Below are 24,850 nucleotides of genomic sequence, written 5' to 3' on the forward strand. Positions count from 1 at the left end.
TGCTGCTCGGTGGTGGTGGCTGCTGCTCCGTATGCCGTCTAGCCACTGATGCCGGCCGCCGAAGCAACCCCCGTCGTATCTTCCGAGTCAGGTCTCGTCAAGATGGAAGACCGGAAGAGAAGCGCTGCTAATGATCACAATGATTCCGCTCCGCCGTCGAAGAAGCAAGCAACTTCTGTCAATGGTGGCAGCAAACCGCATCCCGACGCGGATATGCCGTGGAAGGATGACTTGGAGGTAAGCCGGTGGTTGACATGGGAGGATTCTTCCTTCCTGATTATTTAGGGAGTTGAGTTTTACTTGGCCGGGACCGATACTGACTGGGGTTTCTACGATAGCGATTCCAAAAAGACGCGATATGGCGCCAAATGCAGGAGTACAAACGCGAAAAGGTTTCCCTGGAGACAAAAGTGAAGGAACTGTCCAAGGCCGCCACTTATTACAACGATCACCTTCGCGTCATTGATGCATGGTACAACCAGGTGCGTTCATTTTCGAAAGCTCGGGTATATAAAATCTAACTCCATCTGCAGTTGATCGACGAAGTCAAAGTACTGTTGGAACCTGTGAAAAAGGAAGAAGACAGCAAGGGTAGGCGCGTTTCCGATATAATTTCATGGTAACTCGGCGTTACTAATAAAAAAAAAAGCAGAACAATCGGTTTTCCGGAGCTCCTTGCAATTCGAAGATGCGGAGGATTTTGAGAAGCATTTGAAATCCCGATCGGATGAAATACGTGACATTATATCGCGACTTACAGCAAGTTTGCCAAAAGCCCCGCCTGAGGTTACCGATCTGCAAAGCCAGCTGGCGAAGAAATTGGCCGAGGAAAAGGTCACCATTGGCGAACTCGAGAAAGCCTTAGCGGAAAAGCAACAACTTGAAGAGAGTTTAGAGGCAGCGTCCCTGCGGTACATGGTGGCAGAGAAGAAACTGGACCGTGCGCGGAGCGTGACAGTCGCCAAATTGGAAAAGCAGTATATATTTGGTGCACAACGACCTGGCGCAGACAGCGCATCCGGAAGTCGAGAAGAACCATCTGCTATCAATGGTGTGGCTACCCGGGGCGAACGCAATCCGGAGCTTGAAGAGGCGCATCACAAGCTTGTGGCTGTATCCGAAAAGCAGAAGGAACAACTACAAAAACTGGAGGCAGAAAATGTCAGCCTGCTGAACCAACTCACCGAATTGAACATCAAGGTTGGTATCTCATCTCACGACATGACAAGGATTTCGCTGACATGTCGTCACAGCACTCCAAACTAAGCGACGACGATTACGCACACACGGATTTGTTCAAGCAGTTAAGATCGCAATATGACGATGTGGTTAAACGGATAAACCATTCTGAAGCGATGAATACACAACTACGTGAAGAAGCCGAGAAGTTACGATCGGAACGGACTGCATACCGCATGCAAATCGACGATGAAACACAAAGCGTTGTTGCAGAGAAGGAAGCGCAACTGTTACGGGCGGAAACAGATCTGGCGAGGATACGGAACGCTCGTGATGAACTACTGGCCGATCAACAAATGAGAAAGGCCGCACAGGAGCAAGAAAAGACAGCGACCATCAAGATTCAGGAACTCGCAAGTGCCGGGGAGGCTCGAATCGCTTCTCTGGAATCTGAAGTGGAAAGGCTACGGGTGCAGGTCGACAGTGCACAATCCACGGATGTCGCAGGAATTCCAGTTGAAGAGCTTCGGGCCAAATACCAGACCTTAGAACGGCAGTATGCGATGCTCAACACTGAACTGGCGTCTATGCAGACGGCATGCAAGAAATATTCCACATTGGCTTCGCAAAAAGTGGCAGATTTCAGCGCTCTAGAAGAGAAGGTTGCCCGCTTAGTCGCCGAGAAGTCCAAGGCAGATCAGAAATTCTTCGCGGCGATGAAAGCGAAAGAGGCACGTGAGATGGAGGTCCGGACTCTGCGAATGCAGAATTCGAAGAGTTCCGACATTATTTCCCAATTGAAAGACTCGGAAGCAGCCACACGTTCTTTGGTGGCAAACATGGAGAAGCAGGCCAGCGAAGGCAAAGAGGCCTTGAATGCCGCCACCAGCAAACTGTATGCGGCTCAACAACAACTCACAGAGAACGGCATCGCTACGGACGGCTTGAAGAACCAAATAGCCGAATTGAAGGCTCTGTCGACTTCCAAGGATTCCACACTGGCAAACACTTCTAGTGCTTGTCGTCGGGCAGAGACGGAAATTGAAGGCTTGAAGGCATCACTGGCAGATACCAAGAAGAGCTTGGACAACTGGAAGAACAAGAGCCTTGGCAATTCTTCGTCTGAGTACGAAATGTTGAGGGTAGGTTTTCAATCATTGATTAGGGGTTGATATCTTTGCTGACCCGTTTCCCAGACGCTTGCAATCTGCACAGTATGCCGCAGAAATTTTAAAAACACGGCAATCAAAACATGCGGCCATGTTTTCTGCAAAGAATGCGTCGAAGAACGTCTTACTTCTCGATCGCGCAAGTGTCCAAATTGCAACAAATCTTTTGGGAATAATGACTACATGCACATCACCCTCTGATCCCCCGGATCCCGAACTCATTATCCTTTTCGCCTTCTTCCGATCTTTGTGCCTTTTCGACTTTAGAGGATTTTAACTTCTTGTACCATAGTTCCTTCTTCGGCTTTTTTCTTCTCTTTCCCTAATATCTGCCGCCATTACCCCTTGACACCTTGACATTTTCTATATTATGGTCATCTGTTTGAATTTCTGTTCATTGTTTTTTTTTTTTTTTTTCATTATGGGAAGATAACGGTGCGGTGTTTGTCTGGTTTTTAACAGGACAGGGGTCTCAGGAGCCGGCGTTCGAGCTGATTTTGTGCTTCTGGGCAAGTGTCTTCTTTTGCATATCGGCCAGAGCAATGGTGGATATTCTGGCCATCGAGCTACGTTTGTTTATTATATTTCCTTTTCATGCTTTTTGGATACCCACTTCGGTGACTGTTTGACTGGCACACGGGTGGGAATGTCGCAGGCGCACATTTCTGACTTTTTCGCGAGATGTAGGATTAGTTAGGGCCGTTTGGATGAGTAAAAGATGAATGGCTGAATGCAGCGATATCGATGGCGTTTTTCGCGATGATGATGAATTCTACTTTGAGATTAAGGATACAGTTGAGTTTTCTTTTGTTTTGGCATAAATGTCATGAATTAAATATTCTGCTATAAAGAAGCTCATGCCTCCCAACCCATAGGTCCAGCGGCGGAACGACCTGGCCTGCATCCTCTACGTTGGTATCCCATTCCCGTTCTATCCGCTGCAAAATCATGTCCTGAATCCCCTTGCTTGCTAAGATAGCCTGTGCCTGGTAAGGACCCATGACCGAGGCCCGCACCGCGGCGCTGAGAACCGCTTTGGCATGGTTCAACATGAAAACATAGGCCGTCTGGTGAAGATCCATGCCCATAATCGAACAAACCACACCCCACAATGGTGGGAAATGTCCCTTGGGCCCGAGTTCATCTACATGATCAAAGCAAGACTTAAGCGCATCCAAAAAGTCCTCGAGTGCTTTCACAGCCTTCGCAGCAGTGCCGGCGCCATTGGCCATGGAAGATCCAGAAGACGCGTACAGCCCGTATGTCCCCCGGAAAGCCCGTTCCCAAACGCCCAGCAGCGCTCGTCCTTGGGCTAGACTTGCTCTCTGCGCTACCACGCACGGTGTCGATGCATCCAGGTCGTTATCCAATGTTTCCAATGTCTCTGGGTATCGGTAGGCGTTTAGGACGTATGGGAGCGAGGTACTCGCTAGCGATGCAATTGAGAGTTTAAGAAATCGGCGAAATGATGCGATTGAGGTCACTGACCGCGGGAGTGGCTTGTTGTGTGCAAGGTAGGATTCGAGACCGCTGGAGTACGCGAATGAGCCCAGCGGCAGGGCGGAGTCTGACAGGAGAAGCAATGCATGCATAGGGATGGAACGGGGTATCCCTAATAGCAATTAACCATGGTCAACGCCCCAAACGCTTAATGCGACTATAGAAAAGAACATAAAAGTCTTGATAGCATACCATTGGGCTCACGCGACAAGGACGAGGCCTTTGCGCTGCGCGGCGAAGATGCTAATTGCACCTTCGCATTGTGCAGACGAGACTCGAGATCCGCGATCTCCTGCTCCAAATCTTCAGTATTATTCTTTGTATTCATGGAGGATTTCTTATCTAAAAAATCAGAGCCATTGACCGTCATCTCGGGGGAGCAGAGGTTAATATAAGGAGAAAATGTGACGCTCTTATCAGTCGCCACCGGATGCATACCGGCACTCCCCGATAGGCGGTGCCGTGCGGCAGAAAATCGGCCGACCGATCGGAGGTCTTTTGCGGAGTGGGCTGTCTACCATAGTAGTACCACGGAAACGGCCACGACCCGATTGATTGCAGGGGTTCCATGATGTTACTGCCATAAAAGAATTCCAGATCACTGAATATACAGGACGATGTCGGGAAAGCGTCTGCTCGACGCTATCCAATTCCTCAATGTCACCACGGCGGTGGCGGCGAAGCATCTAGCGGTGCGGCAACGGCAGCTAGATGTGTTTACGAGGACCTCTTCCCTGACCAAGGGCATTCAGAGCCAGAGCGAAGGCCTGATTCTTTCCGCCAAGGCTGCTGCGGCGCTTGCTCGACGATTCAGCGAACCAGATCATGCCCCGACGTCCGCCGATAGCCCTGTGACCTCCCAGACGCCGGCGGCCAAGAGGCCGGAAGAAGCACGATCAACGTCGTTATCGCCGGATGAAGCTAGGAAAGCGCAACGGCAGGACGAGGCTCATATTCTGGTGTCCGGGGCGACATACAGTGGTGGTGAGGTTCCGGATGAGCTGCGCGTTAGCCAGCAGCAGGATGTGTTCTACGAGACGTCTCAGAAAAAGGCCCCGGAATTGTCTGGGCTCCCCAGGATGAAGTTGCCCAAGGCCGGTGGTAAAGAACAGGTTGGAATCGACGGAGAAATCAATGCGGATGTTTTCCACTCTCCCGTGGGTGATAAGGCGACTTCGAATGTGAAGGGACAATATGAAAAGGAAGAAATGGCAGAGCTCGGGTCCAGTCTCGCAGAGAATACCGTTGAGCAAGAGGTATACAAGACCAGGATCAATCAATATCATGATGGAAGCACTGACACCCATGCAGGCTGCTGCCAAACTTGCGGAAGGCAAGAAAGAGCAAGCGTATAAGATGGTTGAGTCCCGTGTGCCATCGTCACGGCTTGGTAGGATATGGCAATACGGAGGGCTAGCAACATCTATGGCTTTTGGAGCTGTCGGAGAGACATTTAGACGAGCAACGGGCAGTGGGGATAATGCTGGGTCTGTTATGTTCAGCGCTGGTAATATGGAGCGTCTTGTTGCGAAGCTCTCCAAGATGCGAGGAGCTGCGCTCAAACTCGGCCAGATGATGAGTTTCCAAGGTTCGGGAACAGAGACCCATAAGCTTTTGGTGCCACGGCGGCTAAACATGTTGTAGACTCGAAGATGCTCCCGGAACCCATTCACGCTGTCCTTCAGCGGGTTCAAGATCGGGCAGACTACATGCCTGCTTCTCAGCGCGATAAGGTCCTTGCTGAAAACCTGGGCCCTAATTGGCGCGATCTCTACTCGAGTTTCGATGATATCCCCATGGCTGCAGCATCGATAGGCCAAGTCCACGGTGCAGTCCTCAAGAAGACGGGCCAACCAGTCGCTGTAAAGGTACAATATCCTGGAGTGGCAGACTCGATTGACTCGGATCTGAACAACCTGTCCATCCTTCTTACGGCATCCCGCCTTCTCCCCAGGGGATTGTACCTGGACAAGACCATCGCCAATGCCCGGACAGAGCTCGCATGGGAGTGCGACTACGTCCGGGAAGCAGAATGCGCCCATCGCTTCAGAGAACTCCTCCAGGACGACCCAGTCTTCATGGTCCCAGAAATCATCCCCGAAGCATCAGGAAAACACGTCTTGACCATGGAACGCCTCAACGGCGTCCCCGTCACCAGAATCACAAACTTCTCCCAAGAACAACGCGATTGGATCGGCACGCAAATCATGCGCCTGTGCCTCCGCGAAATCACCGAATTCAGATACATGCAAACAGACCCCAACTGGACCAACTTCCTCTACAACGCCGAAACAGCCCGCCTCGAACTTCTCGACTTTGGCGCCTCTCGCGAATACCCCATTGAGTTCTCCACAAAATACATCCGCACCCTCCTCGCAGCTTCCCGCGATGACCGCAAGAGCTGCCACGACCTCTCCATCCAGCTGGGCTACCTGACCGGTCACGAATCACAGGCCATGGTAGACGCACATGTCGGTTCTATGTGCACCATCGCGGAACCGTTCATGGACTCGTCTCCGGACCTTTACGATTTCAATAACCAGACTATTACTGACCGAGTGCGTGGGTTTATCCCGCTTATGCTTCGGGAGAGACTCTCACCGCCGCCGGAGGAGACGTATAGTTTGCATCGAAAGCTTAGTGGGGCGTTTCTGCTCTGCGCGCGGCTAGGAAGTCGGGTTCCTTGTAAGGAGTTGTTTGCGAATGCTATCAAGAGGGCGGATGAGACGGGGCTTGATCTTCGGTTAAGGTAGTTTGATCGGGGTTCATTTTGGTTTCGCTCGTCCCTTTTTAGGCATGTGGCATGTACTAGTATTTATGACGATAGGATAGATAAAATTCGCCTCTTGTATATTATAAATCTGTATGAAATATCGTACAATGTTCTAACCACATACTTTAACCCGTCTGGAACTGTTCAGATCTTGTTTTCACAATTCGTCTTTCCGTTATCACCATAAGGATGAGATATCGATGTGCCGGTAATGGTTATAAACAAGTCGTTTTCACTTCTCACATGGCTTGCTTCAGCCCAAAGCTAGCCGTTAGTGGTTTTGCCGTAGACTCATGGTAATGATGCCGGGAATAAGTCACAATGGAGGGAGATGATCGATCAGATGTGATCCACTTGCGTTCGTTCCAGCGAACTAGTCGTGATCAGTAACATCAAGAATCCCCAGACTTTGGATCCACAAAGATAGCATTCCAATAATCCTTAACCCTCTGGCAAATATCAGCCTGCCCCTTCCACGTCTCGAACTTATCCTCAAGTTCACACGCAGTCCAGAGGATCTCGCTCCAAAACTCCCTCTCAACATCCGTCGGAAACTTTCCAATGACTTCTTCCGGGATGGTCCACGCCCGCGTGTAACTGCCATCATCCGCGAATGCCGGATTCACGTCACCCGGATTGAACACGGTAGCCGGGTTGAACTTGGGAAAGTTTGCGTGGATGACATATGTCTGGGGAGGAGGGGCTTTTGCGCCCATGATGCGCCACTGGCCCTTCTGTGTGAGGATGTAGTCTTCGACGGGGTTGAATTGGGCCATGGCTGAGCCGGCTAGACCGCCTGCGGTGCGGTGGCCGATGGCGCAGATGGGTTCGCTGACTTGGTAGAAGGGCTCGCCGACTACTGTTGCTGCTGCGACGAAGGTTTCTTTGTCGCCTTCGCCTGCTGCGCCTTGGGAGAGGAGGGGCCAGTAGTGAGTTGGACCCCAGAAGTTGTAATAAGTAGCGAGAAGGAGAGTCTTGAGATGGGTTTGTTTAGAGAGGAAGATCTCTCCGGACTCACTCGACTGTCTCTGGGCCTTGCGGGGAACAGGTATGGAGGAGATCTCGTAGAAGAGAGACGAAGGTGTAGGGAGCCAAAAGTCCGGCCAAGTGATCATCTGGCTAGATCTGAACGGCTCGCTCGCAAACACACTCTCCGGCTTCATCAACGGGAACGCATCAGCATCCAGGAAGAAGATCTCCTCGAACGAAGAAAAGAGCATCGCAAAGAGCTTGTACTGATACTTTTCGACCTGCACGCCATCTGGAACTGCACTCAGAATATCCCATAGAATAACGCACCGGGCGTTCAGAGAAGGGAGAACCGTATCGCAGATGTACCCCTCATATTCAGACTCGTCCGCTAAGAAAACCTCCATTGGGATCTCCGAGCCCGTCCTCCGAAGCATGCGGAGCGAGATCACCAACACCGGCAAGTATGACCCTCCTGCCGTCGACACAATACCCCTCGTATGCGATTCATAATGAAGTTTCGGTCCATCCTTTTCGATCTCGCTCACGAACCCGCGATGCGCTTGCTTCATGATAGCCACATCCTCCGCCGACATCTCAATGAGCTCCGGTCGGTAATCGGGATCCGCTTGCTCGAAACGGATCGACTCCGCCGATCCAAGACGTTCCGGAGGGAGGCATTTCGGTTCGTATTTCGATAGGAGCGGTTTGAATTGGCGCCAGAATTTGATATGGCCTTTGGGGTTGTGGATGATTGGGGATTGTCCGGCTTGTCCGTCCGATTGCTGCGAGCGCGACAGATACCAGGTGATGACGGATATGAGAAACAGCGCGAGAAGCAACGTTCGCACCCGCGATCGCGCTCTAGGAAAGAGCATTATTGTTTTTTTTTTTTTTTCTATCTAGGGTGTAAATGGAGGATGGGACAGAAATCCGGGGTGTGGTCACTGGTCGTAGGCGGTCGCAGCCACGTGAAGCTCCGTCCAGGTGCACCGTTGCATCGGCCGGACGACTTCAGCACAACAGGGTCATGGATTAGGATAGCTGGTGGTTTTCAGTCATTGCAGTCAATCGAATTGATTCGATTGTAGGAAAGGTGAAAAGAGGATGAAAGCGGAAATCGCAGTTGGTTGTTGGAGGCTGATATGATGAACTAAGCATGTAAGACGATAAGGATTACCCTTCCCGGAACTACATACTGTCTTATATACAGTTGGAATGAATTTAAATACATAATTAGAGTATTGCCCGTGTTGCTGGGAATGACGACCAGCATCTTCCTCATACTGGGATTAGTCTTGATTTTGCAGCATCTCAGCCACAATCAAGAATCAACTTCTTTCTTTTCCTCTTTATATCCATACCCAACGGTGTCGTCAGAGTCTCCGTCGGATTCTTCTTCCTCCAAGATCGTCGAAGAGAGCGGTCTGGTGTCCTTTCGGTCAACCCATCTAGCGTAGTAGTCACTGGACACAGTCCCATACTTGTAAGAAGGGATATCAGAAAGACTTCGACTGCTAAGCTCAGTATTCGGCTGGCGACCTTTCTCTTTTGGGTGCTCTTTGGATAACGAAAGAGACCGTGATGATCCTAGGACAAACCCAGGAAGATAGTCCACGGTGAAGGTGCAGGCGCAGTATATAACCAGGCCTGAAATTGTGCCAATAAGTATGGCCATTACCAGGTATATGAAGAGTACCTATTGAGCGTAAGCATTCAGCAGATTGACTCGATAACATGAACGTACCTCGAATCTCGCAAGGAATTTGAACGGCCAAAGGGTGAGATGTAGAACACTGAGTCCCAGGCTAGCAAACAGCGTGGCAAATAAATGCAATAGCTTAAGAATCCCCCATATCGCATAAGCCAGAGGATACAAGATCAGGTATAGGATGGACAGTATAACCCCGACGACAAATTCCCAAGCCATTGCACTGGTACTCTGGCTTTTATGGACTTATTATCTAGTTGTAAGTGCACACGGTCAACAGACATCCATCGTCCAATGAGTCCAGACAGTGATTGATGTTGGTCGTTTCATCAAAGTTGGAAGACAGAAGCTGAGCTCCAGTATCATACCCTAAGCCCTAACTATCCAAATAGGGAACATCGACATCATCACCACTCGGCATCCTTGCCGTCTTGTACAGAGAAGCTTCTCCGATGCTTCGCCGGCAAAATCGCTCGATCGCCCGGAATCGCTGGACAAAGATCGTTCCACCAATTAAATATACACCGTCGCTGGACACCAATCCAACCCCTCTTCTCGTCGCCGACTGAGAGCTGGTGGGTGTTCTGATGCTGGCATCTTAACCTGCCTGATCTCTGATCGACTCTCGCCGTTCTCTCCGCCGCCGACGACAACCCCCCGCGGCGATACCCAAACCCCGACTCCTCACCTTTTCCTCCTCCCCTTTTCATTTCATTCTCGCCTCTTTTTCGTTACTACACTGCATATGGGCAACAATCCTTCCAAGCCAGATGTCCCGTCGGCAGCGGGATCTCCGTACGTGACGGGATCTGGACATGAAAGGAAGGTGACTCAACAACCTTCCATCAGTACATTATCAGGCACGACGACGAAAGCCGCTGCGGCCGACCCCTCTGCCACTAAAGAGACTGCAATCGGATATTCGGCTACACAGAACCAGGCAGCTGTTCAGCAGCATCCCCAATCCAGCCAGCCTACGGAGCCCTCCGCGCGTACGCTAGACCAGCCCGACCATCAAGATGCGAAGATTCTGGACCCTGAGCCCAGGGGCATCCCTACTCCCGACCCCTCCAACCCCGTTCAAGTTCCGAATCCGCGCATGAGGCGCGACCCTCTTCCGCCCGGTATGGCGCCGCAAAGTTATTACAATGCCTCTGCCCATCTTCAACGTCCACCCAGAATGCCTTTGCCGATTGGCGATGCGACAGCGACACCAGGATCTCCACTCCTTGGTCCTGAGGATTCGCATATCGGAGGGGATCTGGCTCATGATCGTTTCGTGGATGAGCAGACGGGGCATGAACAATCCAGTGTTCCAGTTGACGAAGATGAGGGAGCTGAGGATCTTGCACCATACACTCCAAGTGGTGTAGGGAAAGCTGTCCCGACCAGCATCGAATGGGCCTCTCATGGCGACAAAGTTTATGTGACCGGAACATTTGTCAATTGGGAGAAAAAGTTCCGTTTACATAGAAGGTATGTAGTACTGTTTTTGACCCCTTATCTCTGTCTGTTTGAACCATCCACCACCTGTCCGAGACTAGCCGTTTGCATGTCAGTGGAGTAAACATACTCTTGGCAGGCGTTGAAACGTTCCAATCGGGCATGTTTCTCGTGTCTTTTCCCCATACGTCATCTATTGGCCTCGTGTTTAATATTTCGGATATGCTGATTGCCGTCTGCTAAGCGTTGACAGTAGTGGAGGCACCACCATGGCCACGACTCTGAATCTTCGCCCTGGAACACATCATCTGAAGTTCATTGTGGATGGTGAAATGCGAGCTTCGGACAGTTTGCCTACAGCGGTAGATTTTACGAATCATTTGGTCAACTACATTGAGGTCAGTTCGGATGATCCTAGACGATCGCGCAAAGCGAGCGTTGTGGCTCCCTCGGGTGTTCGTGCCCCGCAGGTTGTCCCAGAACTCCTTGGAACCCATGATGAAGAGGGCCAGGTGGAAGACACCGAGATGGATGAGCCAGAGGAAATCCCGCTTGGAGATTTCCGTAACATAATCCCCCAATACTTGGTTGATTTGGACAAAGAGGAAGAGACTCCGGCCTATCAACAGGCCGCAAGTGTTATTGGCGATGCACCTACGCCCCCAAGCCTTCCTTTGTTCCTGGGTAAGTCTATATTGAACGGCACGACACCAATGAAGGATGACAGCAGCGTTCTTAACTATCCCAACCACACTGTCTTGAATCACCTTGCTACAAGCAGCATAAAGAATGGAGTTCTGGCTACCAGTGTAACAACTCGGTACAAACGGAAGGTAAGCATAGGCTCTGCTACATCTCTCGGGTCTCCTTTGAGTTACTGACATGATATCTCGAATAGTACGTTACAACAATCCTGTACAAGCCAGCTGGGGATCCCTCAGGTTAGTTGTTACACGGAAGTATGGTGCAACAGTACATTTCGTTATCAGTTTGGCAGTCGAGACTATCAACATGCGTGCCGCAGTAGTCATTGGACGCTGTTTATTGCCTCAACGTGAAGCGGCACTTGATGGATCTCATGCCTATAGACTTTTGTTATCAAACCATACTATATGGGACATAACAACGCCTGTTCGATTATAATCATTGATGATGGGACGTCAATATTCAAATGCATATACACATGATGCCACGGCCTTCAATCTCACGCGTTTTGCACATTCGGTTACAACTTGGGTCAGGTAGATTCAGCACGTGGTTATGGAATAAAATCCTTATTTATTGTGTTTACGGCGTTTTTATCGGTTTGTTTTGTACGTTTGATGTTGCAAGAAAGCGGATTGTGTCTAGCAATGTGACATTGTTCATTTCTAAATTTCTTTCACATATGTGTTACTGTCAAGGACTCGTTGGTGGAGGAATTTTGGTCGCCCATCAAATGTCTGGCGGGCATTATATAGGGCTGTTTATAGGCCGTTCGATTTATGTAACAACGCACACCAGAAGCTTTTATTATTCGTAACTTATCATACGGGCATCAAAGACATTCATTCCATTAACCGAGAAACACGATTAATCCCTCCACTTGACAAAAACATCATCTGTCCGGAACCGCTGCGTACAGGTCGATTCCTTCAATGGCGTCCGGAAACCCGTCTCGTAGGCGAGCATACCAGCCTGCGCAATCATGATTCCGTTATCGATACAGAACCGCTCGTCCGTCGCATGGACACTACCACCACGGTCTCGAGCCATGATCCCCATCATTTCTTGCAGCCGTTCGTTGCATCCTACACCACCGACAATCAATACTTCTTTCGAGCCGACGTGTGCCATGGCACGCTCTGTTATCTCAACCAGCATCGAGAAGATGTTCTCCTGGAGCGAGAAACACAGGTCCGCGCGGGTGGGTTTTCCATCGTCCCCGTTGTTACTTTCGTCATCCTTCCCTTCCCCGCCTAGACCGTAGCTTGCCGCTAATCCATCAATGGCAGCCAGGATTCCCGAGAACGAACAGTCCATGCCCTTGACGGTGTAGGGAAGTTCGATCAGCTTATTGCCCTTCTTGGCCAATTGTTCGATGTTGTATCCCGGGGCTGGGTCGTTGGAGATGTGTAATGTGCGCGCGAATCGGTCCAGACAGTTGCCAACTGCTATATCGAGGGTCTCGCCGAAGATGCGGTATCTTTGCGAGCTGTATGCGATTACTTGAGTGTTTCCTCCGGAGACGTAGAGTACAACGGGGTTTGTGGAGCCGGTGATTAGGCGGCCCATTTCGATATCTGCATTGCACTGTATTAGCTACGATCTCTTTCTCTTTGTAAAGATACATACGTCCAACACAATGATTCACTCCGACCAATTCCTTCCCCCATAACAAGCTCAACATCCGCGCCGCGATAGCCACACTCTGTAAAGGCGCACCCATTCCCGGGCCCTTGGTATAGCAAATGCAGTCCACTTCCTTGACAGAAACGCCAGCATCCCTGAGCGCCTTCTTCACCAGCTTCACCACCCATGATCTATGGTGTCGCGCCGTGTCCTTGGGGAGGAACCCCTCACCGGGAGGGGAGACGTAGGTGTGTCTGACATTCGCGAGGACTCGCGGCGGGCTGCCGTCGCTGGGGTGTAGCATAACGCCCACGCCAAGCTTGTTGGCGGAGCCTTCCATACCAATTCCAATCATTGTGCCTGGTGCTATTGAGTGTCTGTAAATTTTCTTGACGCTGTTGGTAATGATCGATATCAGAGGGGCAGAAATGTGCTTTTTTATCAGCAGCGTTATCAATTGGTTGCGGCGGCGGGTGGCAGCTCCGCCGTTTATCCGACGGAAGTCCGAAGCGTCGTCTGTTTTAGTACTAAGACTAAGATCTCGCCCACCAAGTATTTACCTCCATTCCACTTCTGCATTGTGCACGGTTTTTGTCGACTTTCTTTTCTATTGTACTCGAGTCTCGCTTGGGACATCTCTGAGAGGATCTTGTTGGCTTGTATATAATTTTTTAAACCCGGTGTCCTTCAGTCCTTACCTTCTCTTTTCTTTTTTTTTCTTCGTCTACCCTCGCACCATGTCTTCCACCACCCACTTTCCTGACCCTGTCAGCTTCCAGCAGCAGTCCGATGACTTCCTTGGCTGGCTCACAGGTAGATCTGGCGTCCGAATGAACTCGAATATCCGTCTGGCCGATCTGAGATCCCTGAATGCTGGAAGAGGAGTCGGTACGTTCACACTACAACTACCCGAAAACCCCCATCACTTCGCTTGCATTGTGGCTTAATTTTAATTCCGTCATGTTTATGGAAGTGGCATCTCTGATAAGGCAGGTATCACGCTGTTCCACTAGTGGCCCAATCCGACATCCCCGAAGGCGAAGAGTTGTTTGCCATCCCCCGTGGTCTCATCCTCTCCGTGCAGAATTCGAAGTTGCCCGAATTGCTATCCCAGAACATCGACGAGCTCGGTCCTTGGATGTCCCTCATGCTGGTGATGATCTATGAGTACCTTGCAGGAGAGAAGTCTGCTTGGTACCAGTATTTCAAGGTCCTTCCCAGACAGTTCGATACGCTTATGTTTTGGTCTCCGTCCGAACTTCAGGAGCTTCAGGGTAGTGCGGTGGTCGATAAGATTGGTAAGCAAGGTGCGGAGGAGTCGATTCTCGAGACTATTGCACCCATTGTTCGAGAGAATCCTTCTCTCTTCCCTCCTATCGAGGGCGTTTCCTCCTATGACGGCGACGCTGGCACCCAGGCACTCCTGCACATCGCTCATATGGTGGGCTCCCTGATTTTGGCCTATGCGTTCGATATTGGCAAGACGGAAGACGAGGATGAAGACGGTGATGGCGAAGATGGATATTTGACGGATGAAGAAGAGGAGCAACCGGCCAAAGGCATGGTACCCATGGCCGATCTGCTGAATGCAGACGCAGACCGGAATAACGTGAGTTTTCTCTTATCTCCTGCCACGTCATGATTTACATGCTTACACTTGGGATTGATCTAGGCGCGGCTGTTCCAAGAAGAGGAGGAGTTTGTTATGAAGGCAATTAAGCCTATCCCGGCTGGCGAGGAGATCTACAACGACTACGGCGAAATCCCCCGTGCGGATCTTCTGAGACGGTATGGCTACGTGACAGATAATTACGCCAAGTACGATGTAGTGGAGCTTTCTTTGTCCAACATTTGCCAAGCTGCTGGACTGAGCAATGACGATGTTGAATCTCAGCCTCCGGTATTATTCCCTCTCCCCTTTCCACCTTCCGGCCCAGTCATACTAACGCACTTTTAGCTACAATTTCTCGAAGAGTTGGAATTTCTTGATGACGGGTATATCATCCCAAGATTCTCACCCGAGGATCCCCTGCCAGACGTTCTTCCCGACGAACTCCTTCTCCTCCTCAAAACACTGGCCTTATCACCAGAGCAGCTGGAGCAGCAGAAATCAAAGAACAAACCCCCCAAGCTCGCAGTCGGCCGGCCAGAGATGAGCATCCTCCAGAAAGCAGTTCAATTAAAATGCTCCCACTACGCCACGAACATCGAACAGGACCAAAGACTCCTGGCGCAATTGAACACAATTGATGCCACGGTTCCCCTGGAAGGGTCCCAGCGCCGACTTAAGATGGCTATCTTGGTGCGCATTGGCGAGAAAGAGATTCTCCAGGATTTATCCACCCAGCTGGACCGTCTGCTTTCTACGAAACGGGCCGCCAATGACGAAGAAGACTCGAGGAAAACAAAGGCGCAGAGGACGTAATTGCTCAGATTATGTTATGAATGGATAAAGGGAAACAGGAAAAGTTGATTTCTCTCTTTTTGTCATAATTTGGTATTAATATTTTGTTTGTTTCTTCGTTGCTGACCTCATAGCTATCCATACATGAGTCTATCGACTGGTTGGTTTTCTTGGATTAGAAAGAAAAAAAGAGAGGGAAAAAAAAAAAAAAAAGAGAGAGAAAAGGCTGCTATGTACACTAATGGTTGCATAATCCAGGTCATATCGTCAAAAAGGAAGAAAACTGACGAACTGCTTCTTAGCATAAACCTGACTTTTGATGGCTTTAAGGTCGTCGAATGATCAAGGTGTGTTCGAAAGGTGAGGGGGGTATGAAAAGAAGATGTCGGAGATTATAAAAGCGGTAACGCATGAACAAAGGTGTCGGAAGGGGAATAAAAGTACACGTTGGAGGTGAGGCTCGAAGGTGTCGAGAAAAGAAAGTGTCGAAAACAACAACGCCTGTATCATGCAAAGAGGAGTGGAGGAACTCAGAGGTAAAGCCCAGCTCATGTCTCTGATGTTGGAGCAGCGGCACCAGGCCCGGGGTTTGACCCCATAGTTTGCCCCAAGTTGTTATGGTTGCCGGCGACCTGTTCAGCCTGCAGCCGTCGCTGCGCCTGAACTTGGGCTTGGGCGTGGGCTGCTTGCGCCTGCGCATGTGCCTGAGCTGCAGCTGCAGCTTGGTCTCGAGCTTTTGCCGCCATGATGGCTCGATGCTGCATGATCTGGATGTCGTACTGGTCTCGCTCATAGTCGAGTTCTTCGTCCGAATCCTCGCGATCATACTTGAAGCGATCGGCCTTCAACGGATCCAACTCCACTCTACACGCCGCAGCAATATTCCGACGATCAATCAGCAGACGACCGCCACGCCCAATACGTCGCCTAAATGAGGGTATTCTGCTAGTATCCTCATGCAGTTCCATCATCGTACGCGGTGCTAGCTTATCTCGGAACGATAGGGCACTGGTGGTATCTAATGACGTGTCCATCATATTTTCCGAGGTATCCGAGGATGGAGGAGTTGGCAATTGGGTGGTGATTGCCGGACGGAAAGCGGCTTCGAAGGTTCTTTCGGGGGATGGGGAGAGAGGCGCTCTTGTGAAATCCACATAGCCCTCGTTCCACTTCATATGCTTGGCAATATTTTGCCTGATGTCGCGCAGAATCTCGTTTTCCTTTTCTGCTTGGACATCTTCCAGCAGCTGCAAATCTTCGGCAGCCTGGGAAACAGCCTTTGGAGGCATACGAAGCTGAGGAGGAATAGGTCGTTGCACTGCCGCATCTGCAGGCTTCTTCTTCGGCTGTTTTGTCGGGTTAGCGCACGTGTGGACAACCCAACACAATCCAAGGCTCCTTACCTTCTGGTTGATGAGGTCCTCGTCGTCGTCTTTGACGTTGAGCTTCCTCTTCATGTCCTTCACCTCAGAACGCTGCAAGAAGATATGCCGTTCAACAGCGAGCATCTCCTTCCGCGCCAATTCGCGCTGGCGCACCAATGCAACCAACTGCCGGGCATCTTCAAGCTCTTTCCTGAGCCTCCGAAGCTTGTCGGCACTCTGCGCATCCCTGCCGCGAGTCTTGCGAATCTGGCGGACTTCACGCCTACGGAAGCAGACATATGGGTCAGTATCGTCGGTCTCTTGGCCCGTTTCGAACTGCGACAGTCAGCACAGAAGCTTGGAAGAATTCGCAAAGGGTTGCGCAGCGCACCTTCAAGCTGGATGTCAATGCCTGATTTCCAGCACCGATTCGCGTCTCCTTCCAGTGCGGGTAAATGTCCTTGGCGAAATGCTTTACGCTTTGTTCTACAGCCGCATCCATGGACTCTTGGATCTCCTCAAACGAAAGGACCGGTGGGCTATCTACAGCCGCATAAGGTTGTTTTGTCTGGGCAGTCTCTTCAAAGAAATGCATGACCTCCTCGAACTGGTCCTCGGTACATTGGTTGGACGCATCCCGCTTCCCGTTTAAGGCGATAAGGAAGGAATCATCCTCCTCGGTCATGTTATACGGACATCCGCAACAATCTTCGACCGTCGACGAAAAGCGGATGTACGTCGCTGGCTGCGAGAAGACCGGGGGATAGAGCGCGTCATAACGGACATTGCTGAGGATGGTCTCGGGCGTGGGGATATGCGCCTCGTTTACCTTTCCCTGGGCGGTTGCATTGATAGCGGCTTGCAGATGGAACTCCTAACGAAATGGCATTAGCAACTGAGGGTTGAGAAGTGGTGATGTCATCACGTGATGTTGTGCAGGGGTGGGCTAAAATTAGCCGGGGCAACCGCACTCACCGACTCCTCCGCCTTCTCAACACCAGTTTCAATCTGTTGTAGAGTGCTCTGGACCTCATCGTCGATGATATCGATTTCAGTCTCGCCGACAATGGGGATCGAGGCCTTTGGCGTGAGCTTCTTGGGTCGCGTTCTGCCCATTACGGCCGTCTCTAGTCATGCGTAATTTTAGCGCGTCAGTAGAGCGATGACCATGGGCCGAGAGGTCCCGAAATTCGTATTAATCGATAGCCCAGATCATGCAAAATCGCGCAGTGGTATTTTTTTGATGTAAAAGGATGGGTGGGGGGAGATATTGATGGCTGAAGTCTCGTAGCAAAACAGGCGGTTTGGTGAGGATTTTTGATTAATTCAGTACGCGGATGTGTCAGCGCTGCGCAGTGAACACGGTGTGGGACTCTTCCTTTGCCCCCTCGCTACGGACGAGGGGGGTTTAGCGTCTTGGCATTTCTTGGCAGACTTCGTTATCCATACCACCAGATATCAACATTCCAGTTACTTAGACACCATTCATCCTCCTTTCCCTCCTCTACTTCCTGCATTCTTATATATCGCCATGGATCCCTCCCCCAACAATGCCGCCATGTATGATGCGCGAAGGCGACGCGGCTCCGTCGGTACATCCCAACTCTTCGATACCATCGTATCAGCTTCCAACTGTTCGCATTCCTATCTATCGCTATAAACAACGATCACAACTAACCTTGGTACAGTCGACAGAGATGAGGTGGAGAGACTTCGCAAGCGGTTCATGAAACTCGACAAGGTCCGTTGACTCGCGATAAGGTCCATTTGCCCCTCGAACCCCGCTGAACTGTTGTTCTACAGGATAGCTCCGGTACCATCGATCGAGATGAATTCCTCTCCCTTCCCCAGGTGTCCTCGAACCCGCTTGCAACGAGGTACGTGTCGTCTTAAATTTGGAGGTCCGGAAGTGGCAGCTCACACGGCGCAGAATGATCGCAATCTTCGACGAAGACGGCGGTGGCGACGTCGACTTTCAAGAATTCGTCTCGGGTCTATCAGCCTTCAGCTCCAAGGGCAACAAAGAAGAGAAACTCCGCTTTGCATTCAAAGTCTACGACGTCGACCGAGACGGCTACATCTCCAACGGCGAGCTGTTCATCGTATTGAAGATGATGGTCGGCACAAACCTGAAGAACGACCAGCTGCAGCAGATTGTGGATAAGACGATTATGGAAGCGGACAAGGACCGTGACGGGAAGATTAGTTTCGAGGAGTTTATGGAGATGGTTGAGAATACGGATGTGAGCTTGAGCATGACATTGAGTATGTCTTTCCCCATCTTCCCTATGGCACCAGGTCTACATGAATTGGAACTAATTGACCTCAGACTATATTTAAGCATGGCATTTAATATTGTCTTCTGTTGCCATGTTTCTTGTCCATATTTCTGGTTCTGACATGATAATGATCCGTGATGACCCTTGTATCTTAAACGACCAACATCTGATAAACAAGACATATGCTACGGCGTTTATGAACCCGATACACAATTCTCGGAGTCTGGAGTGGGTGTTTCGGATGCGAATAAAGGTTTCAAACGCTGTTTAAATTCTTCGCATACTACGACGCCGCGGCATTTCATAGATTATATAACCGACTTCTAGACTTGATACATCGTCCATGTTAGTCGAGACTGACATCTCAACCGCAACCCTCCAACAACTCTAGCAGTCCTTCGCTACTCAGGATCACCTAACCCAGCCTCCGCCCCAGGGATCGGATCGCTTCTCCATCAAAGCACTTCCCACAACCTCTGAATCACACTCCCCAGGGACATCTTAGAAAACTGGTCAAATGACATCAACCGTCTGCGGTACTCCCCCAACGAAAATCACTGCATCAAGAACCTCGACTTGCACCCAGCCGGATATGCAAATATGTACTCCAGTGTCCGCAGGGAAGGACTTTTGGTGCGCGTAGGAGGATCGACTGGATGTAGTCGGTTAGGTGCTTACAGGTCCGGCCCAGCTAGCGGTACCGCAGTCGCCGGGGCGGGGGGTATGTTTAGGGTGATGGAGATGATTGAATTGAATTGTAGATTTCGGTGTAGTTTGATGGGTGGTATGCGCGGGGTCGATGAGCTTCTATGCTTTTTGAGGGTTCGTTCGTATTGTAGATGATGAGGAAAATGGGAAGAGGGGGGTTTTTTCTTATTTGCTCAATCACACCGTGCATGTATTGGTATATTGGTGCCGCTCATTCTAGCAGCCAGGGGGAGATTGGGATGACCAGAGGTAATGGAAAAAATATCCAGTCATCATACTGTTTTGGAAATAGATGGTGGTGAAGTTTGAAACTAGGGTTATTGACGTCCTGAGGATTGATAGATTACTACTTCAAAGCACTCAATCCAGAAATGGTAATGGGTATCTCATTAAGTATTAACAAAACCAAAAGATATACAAAAAAATGAAAATAAAAACGCCCCTTCCAAAGTCCAAGCTCCGAATATAGACATTCTGCAAACCCGCTATATTCAAGGACCAAATGCAAGTTGTCGTCAATACCAACGTCAGGACACCAGTCTCAATTTTTAGGCCTAGGGCTTTCCCTGTCCCTTTCCCTTCCCCTTCATGCATGCATCCAAATATGGAATTCAAAGCCATCATTATTGAAATCGACAAGTCGAAAGATCGTCAATCCCGTGTTCGCGTATCCATAATACTGGTTAAATCGTGGGCTAACGCTGCGCTGCGCCACGCACCACGTTATAACGTTCTGAGAATCTTTGCGTTGAGAAAAGAAATAGCCGGGGCTCGGTCGGGATATTCGAAATGCCAATCAAAACGATGTCGAGACGACCGTTCTGTTGCCTTTAACTCGAGGAAACAGTCCTAAGATTTTCTCATCTCATGGTGCTGGCGATGAGATGAGATGTTGGCTATGGTTGCCAGGAGCTGCACTTCTTGGTCATCGTCGTCATCGAAGTTATACGATTGATCGGCAAGGGCTCCGGTCAGCATGTGATATACCAGCGTCAGCTTGGTCATGGGTTGATTGGCCACCGAGGACAAAAGTACTCCATCGGAGAAACCAAGCGAAATATCACGATCGCGATGCCGCTGTCACAGGAGGTGCCATCGGACGAGTGCGCCAAATCTCCGGTCTGCTTTCCATGAGATCGAGACATTGGGACAAAGCTAGAGAAACCGAGTCAATACATTATTTTCGACGCATTCGCGACAAAGACATACCACTAAGGATTTCCTCCTCCCAAAACCCAATCTGGTAATCCACTAGCCCATGCTCCTCCACTTGGTCGCAAAGGCGGATCAGCTGCTTCCCCATATGCTCCAGATATTCCGCGCTAATGAGGCTGACATGGGGCCGCTGTTGACCACCCTGTATAATCTCCTGAGTCAGGTCCTTTTGCATCTGGCAGACGGATAGCCAGCAGATGTTAAAGTCGTTCCAGAGGCGCATTTGATACGGGTAGATTTGGACATCGTCACGGAAGATTCCTGGTTAATCAGAACGGCACGAGTCAGCGATCATGCGCTTTGTTTGGGGGCTTTTTCTCCACTCTGACACGCCGATTTTCAGGGGAATGAGCATGAATCGACATGGATCACCGGTTTTAGTATGCGAACGGTATATGCAGCAGATCCCCGCATATACGTATACGTACGTACCTCGACCTAGTGTAGGGACAAAGGACGGCTTGTTTCGATGAAATAAGGCAAAAAGCACCGGTGCAGAAAAATGACAAAGACGAAAAAAAAAAAAAACATACCGAGCTGTTCCGCATTGGTTAATATCCACTCGGAGATTTCCAAAATTGATTGACCAGCTTCCACCAGGCTTCCCGCGCGACTGTGGTCTAGCGTCACTCGTATGGCTCGTTGGTACTGCGAATAAGCATCCTCCAGATGTGATGTCGCTGTCGTTGGATTTGCGGCTGATTGCTGCGGCTGTGTCTGTGCTTGTTGCGGTTGTTGTGGTGGTGGCGGTTGTTGTTGTTGTTGTTGTTGTTGTTGCTGCTGCTGCTGCTGCTGCCCTGCTGCTGCCCCCAAAGGATTCGTTAAGTCCGCCATAGTTGTAGGAAAGGGCTGTGCCGATGCGCTGGCGTGTCCAACGGGACCTGGTGGGGAATGAGTAGCGGGAGGGAATTGTGTATTCAAGTAAGGCGAAACCAGACCACCAACACCGGTTTCCGTCGGTTCCCCTGCCGGAAAGTACTGTGGAACGGCAAATTGGCTCGATAACGCTTCGATCGTTGCTGTGGGCTGCCGTGCGGGATACTGTGGAACGAGCGAGAAGGAGTCGTGTGGTGGACCCTGTTGTTGTATGCTATAGACTACCTCTTGCTCGTAGTCGCTGAATGTCGGTTGCTGTTGCTGCGGTTGCGAGTTCTGTCCTTGGGGGTATGGTTGCAGCTGGGTGCCCGCCGGGAAAGACGTGTCTGTGTATCCATAGCCCACGTACGAAGATGGCATCTGAACGCTTCCCGTTGCTTGCGACAGCATGGTAGCATCACCACGTGCTGAGGGTAGAGCACCAGTCTGTCTGAAACGATCCGTAGCACCACCACTAGGCTGTCTGGAAACTGCGCGCCGGCCCATTCCAAATCTCGAAGGATAAATGGGTGGATCATGATTCCTGAAGTTCTGGCCGTCGCCATCCATGCCACTTGACCGGTCCCAGGGGAAAGATGAGCCCTTAAATATGGGATCGAGGTCGACGGGCCAAAGCGACTGAGGGGAGATTGGAGGACTTGCGTAGGATTCCAGCTTGTCGGTTATTTTGGTGCTGACGCTCTTTTCTTGTTTTCAGGAATTTCGAGCTTTTCGTTCCCCGGTTGATATTGCAACTGACAACCCTCGTGTGCGAGTAACTCGAGGATGAGCTGATATAGATGTCCACGACAATCTCACGTCTGGTATAAGTCGCATACGTCAGCACAGTGAAACGATGCAGGAACAGCAGTATGAGATGAAAAGAAATATTTTATGCGAACCTTGAGATACCGAAGCGGCGGACGAGTGAGATATACGTCCGAGCAACGAGAAGAGCAAATTTGAATGAATATATGGCACCAAGATAATACGAAAGAGAGAAGAGACGAGCCTTAAATATACGCCAGGAAACGTCTCATAAGAATGAGCCTTGGAAGATGCAGTCAGAACGCGGGGAGGACAGCAGCATATATACTTCAGCTGAACCGGAACGGATGGATGACAGAAGAGGCGCCGAGGGAGCTATATTTCAACAGCTCCAAGGGAGTAGCAAAGCAGATCCCGAATCAATCACTAGTGAAGACGAAAGAGAAGGAACAATGAAACGAAGAGGCTGAAGCATCATCTTCAGTGGACGTTGCTGTGTGCTTTTTATGCTTACAGACAGCAGCAGAAACACACCAAACGGGACAAAGCAAGAGAAAAAGAAAATAGTTTGCCATCAAAAATAATAAATAATAATAAAAAGGAAGAAATGAGAGAAAATGTCAATCTATTTAGATCCTTTTTTTTATTTTATTTGATTTTTTCAGTGAAGGGGAGAAAGGAAGCGCGCACAGAGAGAGAGGGACAGAGAAAGGTGCCCCTCGTTCGATCTTCCTGTATGTTTTCTTTTTCTTCCCTGTGTCTCTTACTTCTCGGGGCCACTCTGCTGGGTGCTTTTGATTGATCCATTCTAATTGAAGGACGACGAGCAGGAAATTAAACGCCCGTCAAACTGCTGAGAGACAACAGATAACACGACTCGCGCTTTCTCAGTCTGATTGATTGTCGGTGTACTATTTTTTGAACCTATGGAAATCGACAGACGATAGCTTCACAGGGTCCCAAGTGGTACACGGCGAGAGTCAGCAAGCAAGCAGAGAGCAGACAACGAATGAAACGAACGAATGACGATAATCGATACTATTGTCAAGGGTGACCCGTCACTAGGGTTTGCTGTTTTACCTGACACCTGGATGGCTGCTGGCATGGATCCGCTTAGACTTCCGGATCGTGATGCCGCTGAACCCTCCACCTGTCTATCCTCTCCCAATCAGCCTCCATACAGCTGTTTTAATGACATTGACTGAACACTGGGTCCTTGCTCAGGAACCCGGTGGACCGATCAGTCTTGTGTGGGTTCCCGAGCCTAATTCCAATTGTTGGGACTTTGAAAAACAAAAGGAGAAAACAGCGATACGAAAATTTATTGCTCTGATTCCAAATCGTGCCCCAGAACCATCCCGTTGGCGCCCGGTGTGTACAGTATATACATGCTAGACTTCGAACTAGTGCCTGATGGTGCGTGGGTGTTGTGGGCATGGCGCATGCGGAAGCATGAAATCGAGGCGGGAAAAGAAAAACATTGACACCGGCAGTCCAACGGGAGAGTTACTATTATACAGCGATTGTTGACTACAATCACACGAGCAGTGTATACAAAAAGCATCCGGACCATCTCCTGACATCTTAAGCGTCTCGACCGCAGCAGAAAAGGCCGCCGGAAGTGGTAGGGAAAAAAAAAAAAACCACTAGCAGAAAATCAGGATCATCGCCAATACTCCGATACCATCTTGAAATAGATCACAAAATACAAATACTTCTTCAGACGCCACGCACGCTCCCTAATGCAATTCGTGATTACCCACAGCTGGGTTTATGATCTCAATAATGCCATCCGCCACCATGTTGGACAGCTTTGGCCAGAGTAACAATCCTAGTACTTTTGGTATTCGTGATCCTGACAGCGGATCATTACATACGGATGCAGACAGGCGAAAGGCTCTGGAACAACAAGCGCGCGCGGAGAAAGAAAATCAACAGCGTTCTCTTGCATCGATTAATGCGTACCAATGGCAGACGGAGACCCGGAACCGACCTGATTGCTGTTTTGTCGGGATCCATACAAATTACAGAGCATTACAAACCCCGATCTATTCGTTCATTCGTTTGACTGGCCCAGTCCCGTATACGGAGTAGAGAAGATTTTCCGGCTCGTTGCGCTCGCTCCGGGGAGGCGAATTATTACCGATTGGGGGATCTCCTTCGTACCGCTGTAAAGTACGGA

At 50.1% G+C, this 24,850-nt stretch overlaps 11 protein-coding genes across 11 annotated transcripts; 5 read left to right on the forward strand and 6 right to left on the reverse strand.

The window, feature by feature from the left end:
* Positions 1 to 48: 48 nt before the first annotated feature.
* BRE1 (E3 ubiquitin-protein ligase BRE1) lies at positions 49 to 2,549 on the forward strand (the record flags this gene model as incomplete). The annotated part of the gene is made up of 6 exons (XM_043279872.1): positions 49 to 237; positions 339 to 482; positions 534 to 591; positions 653 to 1,200; positions 1,254 to 2,321; positions 2,376 to 2,549. The coding sequence occupies 6 exons, from the start codon at positions 49 to 51 to the stop codon at positions 2,547 to 2,549; spliced, it is 2,181 nt and encodes a 726-aa protein (XP_043137508.1).
* A 623-nt stretch (positions 2,550 to 3,172) lies between these two features.
* Positions 3,173 to 4,218, reverse strand: ACHE_50185A (urease accessory protein UreF; the record flags this gene model as incomplete). Its single annotated transcript, XM_043279873.1, has 2 exons — positions 3,173 to 3,960; positions 4,041 to 4,218. The coding sequence occupies 2 exons, from the start codon at positions 4,216 to 4,218 to the stop codon at positions 3,173 to 3,175; spliced, it is 966 nt and encodes a 321-aa protein (XP_043137509.1).
* A 247-nt stretch (positions 4,219 to 4,465) lies between these two features.
* ACHE_50186S (protein kinase COQ8) lies at positions 4,466 to 6,601 on the forward strand (the record flags this gene model as incomplete). Its single annotated transcript, XM_043279874.1, has 3 exons — positions 4,466 to 5,104; positions 5,160 to 5,436; positions 5,493 to 6,601. 3 exons carry the CDS (start codon positions 4,466 to 4,468, stop codon positions 6,599 to 6,601), a joined length of 2,025 nt encoding a protein of 674 aa, XP_043137510.1.
* A 412-nt stretch (positions 6,602 to 7,013) lies between these two features.
* On the reverse strand, positions 7,014 to 8,468 carry ACHE_50187A (alpha-mannosyltransferase; the record flags this gene model as incomplete). The annotated part of the gene is made up of 1 exon (XM_043279876.1): positions 7,014 to 8,468. One exon carries the CDS (start codon positions 8,466 to 8,468, stop codon positions 7,014 to 7,016), a length of 1,455 nt encoding a protein of 484 aa, XP_043137511.1.
* Positions 8,469 to 8,914: 446 nt separating this feature from the next.
* Positions 8,915 to 9,520, reverse strand: ACHE_50188A (uncharacterized protein; the record flags this gene model as incomplete). Its single annotated transcript, XM_043279877.1, has 2 exons — positions 8,915 to 9,289; positions 9,338 to 9,520. The coding sequence occupies 2 exons, from the start codon at positions 9,518 to 9,520 to the stop codon at positions 8,915 to 8,917; spliced, it is 558 nt and encodes a 185-aa protein (XP_043137512.1).
* A 526-nt stretch (positions 9,521 to 10,046) lies between these two features.
* On the forward strand, positions 10,047 to 11,690 carry ACHE_50189S (putative Snf1 kinase complex beta-subunit Gal83; the record flags this gene model as incomplete). Its single annotated transcript, XM_043279878.1, has 3 exons — positions 10,047 to 10,777; positions 11,001 to 11,577; positions 11,643 to 11,690. 3 exons carry the CDS (start codon positions 10,047 to 10,049, stop codon positions 11,688 to 11,690), a joined length of 1,356 nt encoding a protein of 451 aa, XP_043137513.1.
* Positions 11,691 to 12,316: 626 nt separating this feature from the next.
* kae1 (O-sialoglycoprotein endopeptidase) lies at positions 12,317 to 13,430 on the reverse strand (the record flags this gene model as incomplete). Its single annotated transcript, XM_043279879.1, has 2 exons — positions 12,317 to 13,026; positions 13,079 to 13,430. 2 exons carry the CDS (start codon positions 13,428 to 13,430, stop codon positions 12,317 to 12,319), a joined length of 1,062 nt encoding a protein of 353 aa, XP_043137514.1.
* Positions 13,431 to 13,812: 382 nt separating this feature from the next.
* ACHE_50191S (ribosomal lysine N-methyltransferase) lies at positions 13,813 to 15,500 on the forward strand (the record flags this gene model as incomplete). Its single annotated transcript, XM_043279880.1, has 4 exons — positions 13,813 to 13,963; positions 14,089 to 14,684; positions 14,748 to 14,975; positions 15,033 to 15,500. 4 exons carry the CDS (start codon positions 13,813 to 13,815, stop codon positions 15,498 to 15,500), a joined length of 1,443 nt encoding a protein of 480 aa, XP_043137515.1.
* A 527-nt stretch (positions 15,501 to 16,027) lies between these two features.
* EPL1 (enhancer of polycomb-like protein 1) lies at positions 16,028 to 17,959 on the reverse strand (the record flags this gene model as incomplete). The annotated part of the gene is made up of 4 exons (XM_043279881.1): positions 16,028 to 16,825; positions 16,883 to 17,179; positions 17,235 to 17,717; positions 17,819 to 17,959. The coding sequence occupies 4 exons, from the start codon at positions 17,957 to 17,959 to the stop codon at positions 16,028 to 16,030; spliced, it is 1,719 nt and encodes a 572-aa protein (XP_043137516.1).
* A 415-nt stretch (positions 17,960 to 18,374) lies between these two features.
* cnaB (calcineurin regulatory subunit B) lies at positions 18,375 to 19,242 on the forward strand (the record flags this gene model as incomplete). Its single annotated transcript, XM_043279882.1, has 4 exons — positions 18,375 to 18,477; positions 18,532 to 18,584; positions 18,647 to 18,720; positions 18,774 to 19,242. The coding sequence occupies 4 exons, from the start codon at positions 18,375 to 18,377 to the stop codon at positions 19,240 to 19,242; spliced, it is 699 nt and encodes a 232-aa protein (XP_043137517.1).
* Positions 19,243 to 20,890: 1,648 nt separating this feature from the next.
* On the reverse strand, positions 20,891 to 22,470 carry ACHE_50194A (uncharacterized protein; the record flags this gene model as incomplete). The annotated part of the gene is made up of 3 exons (XM_043279883.1): positions 20,891 to 20,985; positions 21,040 to 21,306; positions 21,579 to 22,470. The coding sequence occupies 3 exons, from the start codon at positions 22,468 to 22,470 to the stop codon at positions 20,891 to 20,893; spliced, it is 1,254 nt and encodes a 417-aa protein (XP_043137518.1).
* Positions 22,471 to 24,850: the final 2,380 nt, after the last annotated feature.

Source organism: Aspergillus chevalieri, chromosome 5 (assembly GCF_016861735.1).
Source record: "Aspergillus chevalieri M1 DNA, chromosome 5, nearly complete sequence".
NCBI lineage: Eukaryota > Fungi > Ascomycota > Eurotiomycetes > Eurotiales > Aspergillaceae > Aspergillus > Aspergillus chevalieri.